General features: G+C 35.3%; 1 protein-coding gene and 1 pseudogene across 6 annotated transcripts; one reads left to right on the top strand and one right to left on the bottom strand.

Annotated features, from left to right (window-relative positions):
• Positions 1-1,845: 1,845 nt before the first annotated feature.
• Positions 1,846-2,331, top strand: LOC105951005 (large ribosomal subunit protein uL11x pseudogene; annotated as a pseudogene).
• A 212-nt stretch (positions 2,332-2,543) lies between these two features.
• LOC105950973 (FAM91 carboxy-terminus protein) lies at positions 2,544-13,169 on the bottom strand. Of its 6 annotated transcripts, none has more exons than XM_088815487.1 (13): positions 12,613-13,169; positions 12,396-12,544; positions 11,623-11,740; positions 10,998-11,094; positions 10,184-10,290; positions 8,476-8,598; positions 8,213-8,366; positions 7,405-7,465; positions 6,939-7,309; positions 4,931-6,440; positions 4,469-4,767; positions 3,796-3,873; positions 2,544-2,850 (listed from the first exon to the last, which is right to left on the bottom strand). In XM_088815487.1, the coding sequence occupies exons 2-11, from the start codon at positions 12,521-12,523 to the stop codon at positions 4,521-4,523; spliced, it is 2,916 nt and encodes a 971-aa protein (XP_088671613.1). In that variant the 5' UTR covers positions 12,524-12,544; positions 12,613-13,169; the 3' UTR covers positions 2,544-2,850; positions 3,796-3,873; positions 4,469-4,520. The 6 variants fall into 6 exon arrangements, with proteins under 6 accessions (XP_088671613.1, XP_012829816.2, XP_088671614.1 ...); XM_012974362.2 differs by having other exon boundaries at positions 2,544-2,835; XM_088815488.1 differs by having other exon boundaries at positions 2,544-2,835; positions 12,396-12,517; positions 12,613-12,753.
• Positions 13,170-14,582: the final 1,413 nt, after the last annotated feature.

Raw genomic sequence — 14,582 nt, 5'->3', positions numbered from 1 at the left:
TAAAATTACAGATTTACCCCAAACTTTTCACAAGCCCAAAATAAAGTTTTTAGAATTTTCAATTTAATCCTTGACATTTTCAAAAAAACCCTCTCTCCAAATCAACCGAAAACCTATCCCATTTTTTCATCAGTCTAACAAAAAGTGTATTCCAAACTTTGTCTAAATCATTATGAAAGAAGCTTTGTGTATATAGTATAGTAGATGCGATAATTAGTTTTGTTTGGGTTATTAGAGCTACAAATTATAAGGATATAATCATATAATTAGGTAATGAAGAACTCAACAGCGGCAGTGTCCAAACTCCCTTCATCCGCCGGAGCAACAACGGTTGTGGCCAACATTCGGATTGATTGGAAACATACGCCGGAGGCCCATTACTCAAAGGTGGATACCGCAAGCTTTGAGATGCGGCCAATTATTCCCTATTTCTAACTGGCGAAGAAATCAACTCGATTCCTTTAATGGTAAAGAGGACGATTTCAGTTGTTGTAGAGGGTGGCTCTCCGACATGTGCAGCGGGAGACACCTTTATAGTACTCTTACAAGTAGTTGTTTGGGTTTGGATTGGGATGGGTTTTGGGTGGGATAAGGGTTGAAGGGGCAGGTGTTTTGATGCGGAGGAAGAAGAACATAACATATTTTTATTTCCTTTTTTTTTATTTTACTTTTCTTTTTGGATTTTATTTTTCATTTTTTTTATTTTTAATCAGGGTAATTTTGTCATTTTTTGTTGGTCAACAATCAAATATGATATACGGGGCAGTGTGATTTATAAAATATAATATAGGGGTCTTTGCTAATATTTTTAACATAAGGATTTTTTTAGCAATTCAAGATTACACAGGGGGTTATATGCAATTAACTCATAATAATATATCTATTCAAGAAAATATGATAGTGTTCAAAGAAGAAGTTGCAAGAAAAAACTAATACATATAAAAATAAACGGGTAAACAACATTTTCCAATAATGATCGATGTGTAAATCAAAATCAAGATGAAAGAAAATAAAAAAGTATTAAATGGAATCTTGAATATAAATATACGTAGAAATTATGAATCTATACATATTGTAATATTAGACCAAGTTTGACTAATGAATAATATCATACTCCAAATAAATTCGATATTTTAATTTGTATTATTATTTTGGTCGAATAATATGCCAAAAAAAACCCGATTAAAATGAACGTGCAACGCACGTCCACCTTCCTAGTTATCAAAAAAAACCCAAACACTATTTCAGTTCCAAATTGAGAACATACAGGCCATCTTGACCATACTATTTCTTTTCTTACTTTTCTTTCGTGGAGCTGAATCTCAAGGAGAATTCGTAATGTGTTTGAGGTATAGACTAAGCTAACACCATTAATCAATCTCGAATATTCTTTCCTAAGGCCATAGAGGTTGAAGGTAACTTACCCTATGAATATAGACCGATTTCTATTTTCGACACCATCTTTCAAAAGATTAACCACGTAAGGGTTATCCATCTTGGTGATGAACTCCTCGACAAAAAGAATGTAAAAAGTATTTCGGAGAAACTACCAAGTTAAAGAAGCAACAAGTTAGCAACAAGATGATTATCAAAGACTATTTCCCATGTCCGAGTATTAATTGAGAATCTGGGGACCTGATTCCTTTAAGGAGGGAGATTGTAACACCCCGTAATTTATGCGAGAGTCTATTGTAGTAAATAATGAGATTTGGGGCTGATGTGTTATTAATAGAAAAAAAAAATATAGTGTATTTCGGTAGTGAGCATCACAGTAGTGATTTAGGTGGATTGAAAAGCCATCAAAATATTTACAACTTTTTTTTTTTGAGTTTTTTGAAAATCAAAATGACAATAAAGGTCTATTTCCTCATCAAATAGACAACAAATAAATGTTTGGCGCTGAATTTTCAAACAAACTCGGATTTTAGTGGCACGGCTAGGTTGAAAAGACAACAAAAAGATCTCGTGTTTTGAATTTTATGGACTGGAATGAATCAAGGTCACCGGAGAAGAAGTCGGCGCGGCGTCGTCGCTCGCACCCAAAATCGGTCCACTCGGTCTCTCCCCCAAAAAGATCGGTGAGGACATCGCCAAGGAGACCACCAAGGGCTGGAAGGGCCTCCGCGTCACCGTCAAGCTGACGGTGCAGAACCGTCAAGCTAAGGTAACCGTCATCCCCTTCGAGACGGCGCTGGTCATCAAGGCGCTGAAGGAGCCCGAGCGCAACAGGAAGAAGACAAAGAACATCAAGCACAACAGCAACATAGCGCTCGACGACGTCGTAGAGATCGCGAAGTCATGCAGCCACAGTCGATGGGGAAGGAGCTTTAAAGTGTTTTGGTCATAAACTTGAATTTTAGACTATTATTATTATTGTACTTGTAAAACTAAAATAGTAAAAAAAAAAAAAAAAAATTGCATATCCTCGTGAATGTAGCTCATGTAGGGTACAATTGTATCTAAATCACATTAAAATATTTCTCTTTTAATTCTAGATTACGAACTGTCCAAACACTTGGTGGAACAATAACAAAAAAACTGAATGTGCCACAAACAAATAATATTTGCATAAAATAAAACTAACATTAGGCATTTATCCTTTTCAAATGAACTCGGATTTTAAGAGAATCCCTCGCTTCTTTAAAACAAATGGGTACAGTAAAATTGGGTCCGTGACAAATGTGAAGATATAAAATTGATCACTATTTATCGAGTGCAAAAACGGCGAGAAAGGTTTTTACTCAAACAAGGAACCTTTTCAGACATGTATAATTTAGGGGTCCGCAAAAGAATCTTGTAAGTAATAAACCTACAGCAACCAACCAGGAGCGAATCCTGCGAAACCAAGAGCTGAAAAGGTAAAGACAAGATTGCATAAGCCGTGTCGAGAAATAATTAAATAATCGAAAGCGACTTTATGTTTCTTGATGATCATTTTGTGTGCCCATTCAGATTTTGCCCGATTGTTGCTATGGTTTCTCTCTGTATTGTATCTTCTCTATGTATGAATGCCTGCTTCAGATCGTTTCAATTTCACACCATAAATTAAAGATTGACTAGACTACTAAAGTTGTTTGCCCCACTTTCTTCCAATTAATCAATCAAATTACATGGTATTAAAAATAATATTCATTTATTTTATTTTGTAATATGACATGCGAGATATTTAATCAAACATAATTATCTATTTAAGTTTTAGCATCATACTAGTAAAATTTCTTAAATAAAAATAGTGTTAAACTATTTTATATGAAAAGATTACTGAATCAAAATAGTTGTTTTATTGAATAAAGAAATTTATAAAACTCAAAATAAAATAAAAAATGGATTAAGAAAAAATCATGAAGATATTTATGTCCATTATTTTTATACTTGCTCAATAGGGTATTTGATGGTTTTAATGGTTTATACGACTTGCAAAGGTTATAGTTTTGGGGAGTACTTGATGGCTTTAAAAGTTTAAGGCCTCGTTTGGTTGCCAAGATAAAATTCGCCAAGATAAGACTAAATAATCTAATGAAACCCAATTGTTTTATTGGACTTTGGAAGGTCCAACAAAAGTCATGCTTAGAAGGCAAGATAAGCCATGATAACATAATATTCCATGATAACATAATATTTGCGGGTCGACTATTAGGGATACCAAACATCAAACAAAATCCAACTATTTAGTTAATCATGGCTAATCTCCCCAACCAAACGAGGCCTAAGGGTATTTGATGCGTAGAGTATAGTGGAAGGGTGTAAAGTGTATTTCAACGAAATAATGAAATGCTAATGGAACTCGTTCCATACCTGATCTGCTTAACAACTATTAGAACCAAGGATCGAAATGTGATGATTGTTGACAGGAAGCACCAAAGCCATTCCATTCTGCAAGTAAGTAATAACTCGTCAAACCAACAAAAACACTTCAAGAACGAGGAAAGAATAGAAATCCTGGAAACGAGGCCTCGTTTGGTTGGCAAGATAAGATTAGCCAATATAAGATTAAATAATCTAATGCAAACCCAATGATTTTATTGGATCTCGGGATATCCAACCAAAAAACGCTCTAAAAGGTAAGATAAGGCAAGATAAACCATGATAACATAATATTTGCGGGTCGACCCGGTAAGTTATTGGGGATACCAAACATCAAATAATGTCCAATTATTTAGTTAATAATGGCAAATCTCCCCAACCAAACGAGGCGTTATTAGTGTTTCTAAGACCTGACCAGATAGGCTGTTTTTGGTGCAAAACCTAAATCCCACTCCATTGGATTCCATTCAATAAATAAAACAAACGGGGAAACGACAGGGCATGGTTGGAATAATTAATCCTTTCCTCTAGTCAGGATCGAGTGACGACTCAACTAATTTTATTTTAATATTCAGATTAATCCACTTTTGAATCGCTTAGATGAACAGAATGTTTATGGTATAGAAATATAAACGAAATCAAAAGACAAATCAGGCTTTTTTACCTCAACAACTACCATATCTCCTGAGAGAATCAGCGCAAAAAGTATGCTTCATTTAATTTACAACTTTTTGTTTGAGTGCGAAAGCTGCAGAAGCTGCGGAGGCCTCAGCTATTAAGGAGACAGGTTGACGAGCTTGAAGACAAGCCCCTATTTCAAAAGGACGCAGCTCCGACCCGTCAAAGAGAAGATTTACTCCTGGAAGAATTACTTCTTTGCTGTCAACATCCTCTGTTTCACCTTTTCCGTTTTCTTCAATTGCCCTATTGCCAACTTCATAAATTGGTGATAGAGAGTATGATCTGCAACATATTAACATGTCATTTTAATCAAATCTCAATTTCTCAACTAATTTAACACATTAAAGATAAATTAAAAAAATATTAAAAAAACAAAATCTTTTTGGATCTTCTCATAAGAAAAATTAAAGAAAGAATTGTCAAACATGAATCCAATTATACGCACCTTAGTATATTACCGTCGAAGCTGAGAACTTCAGTCTTACAACGCTGCCTGTTAGCAAGTTTTAATCTTTGGTTGTCACTCAAGGCTCCCGATATAGGAGAAGAAGGATCGGCGAGCGGGTTCCATCTTCCGCTTGCATACGTCATTAGTGGTCGAGATGAATTCTTTTCTGGTTGCTCTTTCTGGTAAAGAAGTCTTGCAGTTGAACCTGTTGACTGGTACTCCAAGCAAACTTCACGTAACCTGCTTCTCAAGTCTTGCATTGCTTCGTGATGCTCGTTCGATAAGTCTGTCTGAAGTAATTTCGAAGAGACCACTCTTTTGCATATACTGCTGCATAATTTGGGGCTAAAAAGTGGAATACCGAATTCTGCACTCAGTATAACCCATTCGTACTTGTCACTATTATCAACTGAAAAGTTGTCCGATTCCCTCTCTTTATACAGACGTAAAAGACGGACATAACCTATCGTCCACAAATTAATTTTGTTTGAAATATCATATAACAGGGTGTTTAACTTTGAACTCTCCTCTCCACATAGTCCAAGTTCCTCTCCAATATAAGCCATTGAGCCATCACTGTTCTTCAAGGGCAGTGGAACGTCGAGAGTTACGACCTTTCCACCATCATCAAGATCGTTTCTGCTAAGAGGTTGTACGAGCACAGCAGAGTATTTAAGAAGAGAATTCAAACAATGTAACAGTATGCTTCCTTTAACTAAATTCCCTTCAAACTTTCCCCCCAAGCCCCCAATCGTACATCCATCCCATGACCATATAAGGGCTTTTTCACAACCGGCTAATGGTGCGGGAAGCAATCTTAAACATTGACCTTTCATCAAAACGACAGAGAGAGGGCCACTTGAGAGAGCAGAATACAGCACCAACTTCATCCATGGAGTCATAGATGAATGGGATGGAGGACCGAAATGAATGGGTCCCTTGGATCCAGGCAGAACAGAAGAATGAGGAAGTGGGATCATCGACATTATAATATCATAGTCACGGTGAAATAAACGATCCAAGGTAGCTGGCGCCAGAGCTGCCAAGCTTTCACAGCGAAGTATATCTACTCGATATTTCCTCGGTTTCTTCATCTTTTTTCCTTCAAGAGAAACTGGTTTTTCATCAACAGAAGCAGGATCTAAGTTAGAATCCTTGGAATATGGATTATTAGCCTCTTGCACTATTAATTGCTCATAATCCTCCGTATTTGACTCGGATTTATCCACACCAGAATTGTCACCATAACAATAATCAGCCTCTTTAGTAGGGACATCCTCGTTGCTCGTTGATATTGACCCAATGTTTTCTCTATCGTCAGCAACAACCCCACCTGAAGTGAGGCATTCTAGGATACACCTCAAGCTGAAAGCATGATTAGCAAATTCCTGTAACTCTCCTTCAAATTTGGTCCCCTCTAGTGTCATAAGATCTTTGCACAGATCTCCAATGCTTGCATCACCTAGTTTTCCAGCTTCATATAGTGTGACCGCATGAGATTTTAGACCTGTGGACGAGATTAAAAGCATAAAGGTTCACTCAGCTGTAAATTAAGGCCATAATCGCGTTGATGTTATGCATGGATGCTGCAAAAGTCGCTTATAATCTATACACTAACAAAACATCTGCAGTGTAAGATGCACGTTTCTCTACCCTAAATAATGTCTCTATACCTCGTTAACAAGTAATTGCAACATGTAATATGTATGGTTCTAAAACTATCTTCTATCATGACTTCCTGATCCTAATTAATTTCTCTTTCTAATCAAGCACTGCCTACATAACACAACATGAAAAATTTTGTAGGCAGCGAGAAAATCATTCATTTGATTGAGTAAGCTGTACGCTACCGATCAATCCGTACCTCTGATTAGACCTTTCAGAATTTCTAAATCAAAATTCCATTATCTAGACATTTCTGTGTCTAAAATGTCATGGGAGGTCGACACCAAAATATAAAACGAAACACGGGCAACATTTAAATGAAACATGACAGGGTACAGACCTGGTGAAACAGATCCCATCATAAGATAAGATGTTATATTAGCATCGACAACAAAAGCTACACGAGAATAATCGGCAGCTGGACTAGAATTTTCTGTCCACAATGCATCTCCTGGTTGGAGAGCAATGCCATCTACAGATCCCATAGTAGAATGAGAACCATCTTCTTCGTCGCTGAGTAGACTTTTAGGAGAGCCAGGAGCATTCGATTCTTGAAGAATAGATGCAGGATCTATAAGCTTTACTGCCCATCCCAGTCGACAAGCAAAGGATGCAGCAGCCTGTAGCTGGGATATATCAGCTTGTAAGGTTGTAGCTAATTCCGCGACAGTTGAATTCTCACTTGACACCACAAACACAGCATAAAGCAACCTGGATTATCAAATCCATAGTATCCAAACTTGATTCTCAGATTTATTCTCCCGAGATGTAATACAAAACAAAAGGAGGGTTGAGAGGAGTCTTACTCCTCAATAGGATCTTCGTATAACTGCTCCCTGTTTGAAACAAATCCTTCAAGCCTAGAAACTGAAGAGCACATAAAAGTCAGAATAACGTTTTGGTAGCTACAATGAGTCTTTAGATTATACTTATATTAAATACTAGAGGCCTTCATTGTATTATTTTAATATAAGCCTTTCAAGTGGCACTGAACATTTTAATAGGTATATTTTTCAGATTATATAGGTCATCAAAACAGTTCGGAAATTGAAAAGAAATTTCCGAAATTTTTGTATCAGAATTAATGAATGATAACTATGAAGAGGATGACAATCAGTAGTTATATACTGCCATCGTATATAATCCTACCATCTGATAACCAACTGCACCGGCCAGATCTCATTTTACTGAATTGAGTGTTTAAATATAGAAACAAGACAGCTCAATGTTTTATTAAATCACTTCCATTTACCAAAAAACTATCAAATATAGAAACAAACATCTTCAAGAGTGTTGACTACTAAAACATTGGATCTCCTGGTAAGCTTTAAGAGGATCACTTAATTCCGGGTATTGAAAATGAAGAGGCTACGCATGTAAATCACAAGCATTCCACAGTATGGACCAGATAGCTACACCGTTTTACTTTCACCAAATAATATACCAAACCAATGAGATTAAAACCAAAAGATAATGTTCAATTTCAAAACTATAGGCGTTCATTCAAACGTTTAATCTCTCTTTTTCTGTGTGTATGTGTGGCGGGGATCGAGGGTGGTAGGAGAAAAACCGAAGTTGTATTAAATGTTTTAAATAAAATGCTCAGAAGATTACCTTTAAAACGGTCATCAGGATATACGGGAACATCGAAGTAAACAAGCCCCCTGCGATGTAGACCCTTGATAATTTCGGGATCAAAAAGGATGAATGAATTTGCTTCCTCCTTACAGATTTTATCAATCATTGACATTTCGTCTTCTGAAAGTTTCTATGGAAAAGGTGGACGAGAGGGAAGACTTCATGTCAGTTCAGATAGAATTTGAGTTTAAATTAAACATATGCATTTGGAGAGAAAAAATGATAAATAGAATGCTGACCTTGAATTCTTCCAAAGTAAAATTTACGAGACAAACTCCCCACCACGGCTCAATTACAAACTCTACAGGTTCTACCGGCAAGAGCTCTTTAGCTATTGATTTGTTCAGCTTCCACATAATTTTCTGCAAGGCTCCAAAAGTTAAATGCAAGTTAGATGGTCAAAAACAAGATATCCATGTCATATATGATACGGAACACGTAGCATTTTGGATCAACCATACGCCTGAAGCCATAAAAAAAAGAGGATCTAAAGTTAGCCTATTCAACCTAAGGTGAGATACTCGGGCTACAACCTCAAGGTTAATAATACGTATTTAGTTTAACATTAGATACACTTTGCACCCCTAAGCTATACCTAGCACATCAAACACCCCCTAAACAATTAGATCATCAAACCCGCACTAATGTTTTGCCAAAGTAACGGATGCCAAGAAGAAACAAAGACCTTGGGCACGTAATGTATCTTGAAGTACTATTTCTGCTATACCTTCACATCAAACACTCCCTTAACTATTAACATCTTCAAAAACCCCACTTGACCTCAATAACTTTAAATGAAAACACAAAAATATCCTTCTGCCTATCTTTATAATGAAAATACTAAATTAACATCAATATAATTAATGTATTTATAACTGATCTCATGTCTTTTTTTGTAATGAGATCATATTTTATAAAGAATAGTTTTTTTACTCAATACTTATTCCATATAAACATACAATTAAGTAATACTGTTTTTCTTTTAAAATAAATATTTTATTAAAATGCAGAAAAAAAAATCCTAATAAAGCAAATAAAAAACCCTTATTGGGTTGAAAAAATGAAAAACAAAGCTAAAACCTCCTAATGAGGCAAAAAATAAAAATAAAAAATCTAATCGAAGGAAAACTAAAATTCCTAAGGGAGTAATTAAAACTCCAGGGCCCAGACCACCAGGCGATAATATGGTCATCCTTGATGAAAATCAAGTATGGTCATCCTCGTCTGCTCACATAAAAAACCCCTTATCTCGGGAATAATACTGTATTTTGATTTACATAAATAAGTATTTTTATGATATCAATTTTTTATCTTCTTACATAGCATACAAGAAAATATTTGGTCACATATCTATCACAATTGTTAGTATGATAAATTATATTTATTCAAATTTACTTTAATAAGTATTTAATCAGTTAAACGAAAAGAAAAAATTAAGATAAACTTTAAAAGAATAAAAGATTGAGATATAAATTTTAAGCATAAAACATGAATGTAGTTATTTATTTAACAAAATGTACGGTTTAGTTTAGAGGTGTAAAGTTTGTGACTTTTCAATATTCATGTAATGATAATCATAAACATCATTATTTTGACAACTGAGTACTCTGGCATTTTGACAAAGGTCAGTTGTATGTAAATATTGATATAACGTATATTATTTTCACTATGGAGTAAAAAAGAAAAGGTTTCAGCCTTATTGGTTTACAGAAATAAACAACTCGATAATGACTCATTACTTCAGTCAAGCTTAATGGATTCAAATCACGATAAGAAGTCTATTAGTTAAAAGTGCAAACGATGAAGTAAAAATTGCTAGTTACGTGTCATCATGCTAAGCAAAATAAGACTGATTATACATCAACAAACTTGGCTGCTGAATGTGTTGATATGTGGCGATCTTTTACCATGGTATGCAAATGGTGATGAATTGTTCTTAAACCATACCTTAGATCTGCATTTGTTCATGATGTCAATAAATTCATTTCTTCCTATCCCTGTCAGCCGTAAGGCATCTGCTGCACTAAAATTAGGGATGCTGTCGTAGGGTTGTTCTGCAAATATAGAATAGAAAATTGATAAATCCAATCAGGAATAATAATACTACATAAGCACTTACAAATATATGTTTCGGGGTATATTTAATATTTCATGTTCTAAAGTATTATTTTTGCAATAATATCGTACTTAATAGGTGTGCATAAATAGGTATATTAACACTGGACATGTAATGTATATTAATCATGCATGCTTGTACAAACAATACAGAAGTGAAGTACATGTAATCAATTGGTGTCTACTAATATCCAAAGTTGGAAGTATTTGGCATAATATTCCCGGATGTTCTAAAAGAAATTCACTTATGCATTACAGTACTTTAGGATTAATAGTACTTCATTAATATATTACTATTACTTCATAATACTAACAAATGTGGACGGAATTATTTTTTCTCTTTAAAAGGAAGATAGTTTATGGTTCTTCAATTAACCTCCGGGTGACTCGAACCCATGACCAAATAGGTCTTAGATGCAAGGTGCTTACCGATACGCTACCTTGAAGCAAATTGAGAGCGTATTCATTTTCCCTGATTAATATGGAATTATATATGCACAAATTGAGCACTCATTGTGCCAAGATAGCCAAGCACTAATATCTTAAGAGAAATCAGTGTTCATCTCAAAACAGATTCACTTTCTCATGCTAACAACCCAGAAGCAAGTGAAGATATTATATCAAGGTCAATTTGGAATCTTCATACCATTTTTCATCACTTCAAATAGCATATCACAGTAATATTTGAAAGACGAAACCCTCATAACTCGGCAAACATACTCCGCAAGATGGTAAGGGAACAGCTGCAAAAGCAATGAACAAGTTAATTTCAAGACTACAATAAGCTAGACATTTGTATAATATAGACACACTCAATCAATTATCACTTTTACATGGCTAAGTATTTAAGAGCCCGTTTATTTTCCCTAAACTGGAAACACATTAAAGAAGACCACGAGACAAAGGTAACAGATAGCTTATAAGTTGATATGCCTGTTTCATTTTCCAGGTTCTAGAACGCACCACTAGAGAAATTACTAAAATCTTGATATGGGCTACAGCTGGAAATTATATATGATGCAGCCTGCATTCATACGAAAAATCTTGGCTTTCATTTTCATTTTTCATATCATTTTGTGGAAAGTTATTTCACCACCTAGGGTATATCTCAGAATATAATAGCCACAAAAGTGTGCCCCTCGATTATACATTTGCTCGATTTATGTTCTCCACTGCGTTAAATAAAAATTTTATTATGGTGACTAAGTTATGGACGATTTCATTTAAATGACAGCTAGTTAGCAAAATACATAAATAGAGAGGATTTTCACCGCTAGATTCCTTCGTAGATAACGCATCATTTCTTCATAGTATTCACCTTCTTTACAAACTTTGCGAGCAAAACAAGTGTTCCAGAGTAGTCTTTTCTTGATGCAGTGTTCTATTACCCTGCATGTTTGGATGATCCAGAAGGTCAACCAAAGGCAATTATCTACACATGTAATTTGTAAAGTGAAAAGCAATGCAACTAGTTATGCTCAAATGCATGTATTCTGCAACTAGTCATAGTCAAATGCTTAATATCAGCGTTAATGTCAATGAATTCCTATTTTAGTAAGCGAAATTCTAAACTTTCTCTGTGGAAGTCTGAAATTTATCCTCGAACACTCGGAGGGCCAGAGTTATATGAAAAATAAACCCACGGTGAAAATGTTGGCTCATTAATAACTCCACAAATTCTCTCCAAAACCCAAAAGAATATAATTTCCCATTACACATATTTGTTCTTGAAACTATAAGCTAAATCAATTTTCTGTTTAAAGTGTACACATCAAAAATATAAAATGAAAAACACCTGGTCAAACAAGTGTGAAGTTTATCAGAATACAAATATTGAATCGGACAACATACAAAATGCAAATGTAAGTTGACATGGGGAGAATTGTATCAATAGAGCTCCAATTTTCTAACTGAAAGATGTTGAAAATATCTATGCCCGAACGAGCTATCGCACTTTCCCCAACTTAAAAAATAACGAATCACCATACCAACAGAATGAAAAAGTTGAGAGGAAAATAGAAGAAAAAGGATTAGAAAAATAAACCTTCGATGCCATTCTTCCTTTGAGTTTAAAGTGGACTGAAGGCGCTTGGGAAGGTTTTCCCACGGGCAGTCTTCCCCAATTGCTTTCAGTATCAACTGTTCCTCCATTGTAGCCGGCGCACGCTGCATTCTTTATTTTCACCCAAAACTCTATGAAATGAAATCACAACAGCTGAAAATACAAGTTTTATTTGGAAACACTAAAATGATGAATCTACCTGTCAAAATAAGCTCGATCAAGTAGTGAGTTATGTGAAAATACAACCGGATCGGGCTAGTTCTTCAAATCTGAGCATCAATGGTGAAGAAGATTTGGTACGATTAATTCAACTGAGTAAAATCTGATTCGCCGATCCAGTTTGTGAACTCAGATAATCTCTGAATGGATTTTACACAAAGCTCAACCCTAGAAAATTTGAGTTTACGAACAATGTCTTGTTTATTAAAACCCAAATAACCAGATAATCGATCTCTTGAGGAACACAATCAACCTTCACCTCTGCACTCAATTTCACCAAATCGGAGCAGCAATCATAATAGGCATGGAAGAGGGGAAAATCCGGTAGGCTGTAGACGGTGAAAGAGGCTGAAGGCGCGTGACTTCAAGCGCCGATGTTGTTGTACAATTGTCGACGAACTGATTTTTTTTTTTCTAGTAGACAACTTAATGTATCTGTGGTGATGGTTGTACTCTGTTTTTTTTTTTTCTTTTTTTTTTCTCATAAGAAAGTTGTACTTTATATTGATACGGCAGTGTAAACCATTTTGTATTATTTACACCGGTGCAATCCTAACATTACAAACGGGTATTCATAGTAAAAACAAATATTTGATTTTAAAAAGTTCTAGAGAATACTAAGATGGCGTCGGATATATGCAAGCTATTTTTATTAGTTCAAATCCACATAAAGGAGTTTATTAGTTCAAGCCTGTTAATTTATTTAATTTTATTACATCAAGACTAATCAGGACGAATATACATTTATCAATAAATAATACCCAAATACAAACAAACTCTATTTTTAATTTGTTCAAGACCAAAAAAAAAAGTAAAAAAATGAAAACTCACAACTGCCGCCACCAGACCGCTGAGACACCGGCTAGCGAGACTTCCACCGCGCCAGCGACGACCAGCGACCCACCCACCGCACCATCTCCACCGCACCATCACCACCACCCCACCACCACTAACAAGTCCTTTTTACTAAACTTTTGTTTGTCAATTCAAAAACATTAATCGAGCATCGATTCTTGATAAATATGCGTGGATGAACATTAATCTATGTTTACTTCTTGATGGGTTGCAATGTTTTAGCTTATTTTGGAAAAAAAACTATGATTGAAATTGATTTTTTTGTGTGTTTTCGTTCGTTTCTCAAATCGGTGTATCCAGACCGATTTTGTACACGAAAATCGGCGTCACGAAGCCGATTTTTTGTAACAACGCGTTGTGTAAAGTCGAGTTGTGTCACCGATTTGGTTAACAAAAACCGGCATTGTGACACCGATTTTCGTGTACAAAATCGGTCTGGATAAACCGATTTGGGAAACCAACGAAAACAAACAAAAAAATCAATTTCAATCTCAATTTGTTTTCCAAAATCGGCTAAAACATTGCAACAAGAAGTAAGCAATAGATTAATGTCCATCCACGCATATTTATCAAGAATCGATGCTCGATTAATGTTTTTGAATTGACAAACAAAAGTTTAGTAAAAAGAAATTTTTGGTGGTGGTGGGGTGGTGGTGATGGTGCGGTGGAGGTGGTGCGGTGGGTGGGTCGCTGGTTGTCGCCGACGCGGTGGAAGTCTCGCTGGTCGGTGTCTCGGCGGTCTCGTGGCGGCAGTTGTTAGTTTTTTCTATTTTTTTTTTCTATTTTTTTTTTGTTTTTTTTTTACTTTTTTTTTGTCTTGAACAAATTTAGAATAGAGTTTGTTTGTAATTGGGTATTATTTAATGATAAGGGTATATTCGTCATGTTTGGTCTTGATGTAATAAAATTAAATTAATTTACGGACTTGAACTAATAAACTCCTTAATGTAGGTTTGAACTAATAAAAAAATGGGCTTGCATATATCCGCCGCCATAAAAAAATTTATGTATTCCACCTAAGTAATATATTAAACCCTAATAGGTGAAAAAAGCTAACTACCGAAGGTTTAAATTCCGTATATAAAAGGCAAATAC

This window comes from Erythranthe guttata, chromosome 3 (genome assembly GCF_056151865.1).
Source record: "Erythranthe guttata isolate IM_541 chromosome 3, IM_541, whole genome shotgun sequence".
Lineage (NCBI taxonomy): Eukaryota > Viridiplantae > Streptophyta > Magnoliopsida > Lamiales > Phrymaceae > Erythranthe > Erythranthe guttata.
This window is presented reverse-complemented; position numbering and strand designations above follow the sequence as displayed.

Bases quoted from the DNA above. Each gene is read 5' to 3' on its own strand.
- LOC105950973 (XM_088815487.1), bottom strand. From the start codon at position 12,523: ATGCAGCGTGCGCCGGCTACAATGGAGGAACAGTTGATACTGAAAGCA. The intron at 8,367-8,475 runs GTCAGCATTCTA...CCTTTTCCATAG, and splicing joins TTACTTTGGAAGAATTCAAG to AAACTTTCAGAAGACGAAAT. The intron at 4,768-4,930 runs GTGCGTATAATT...AATATGTTGCAG, and splicing joins TTCGACGGTAATATACTAAG to ATCATACTCTCTATCACCAA.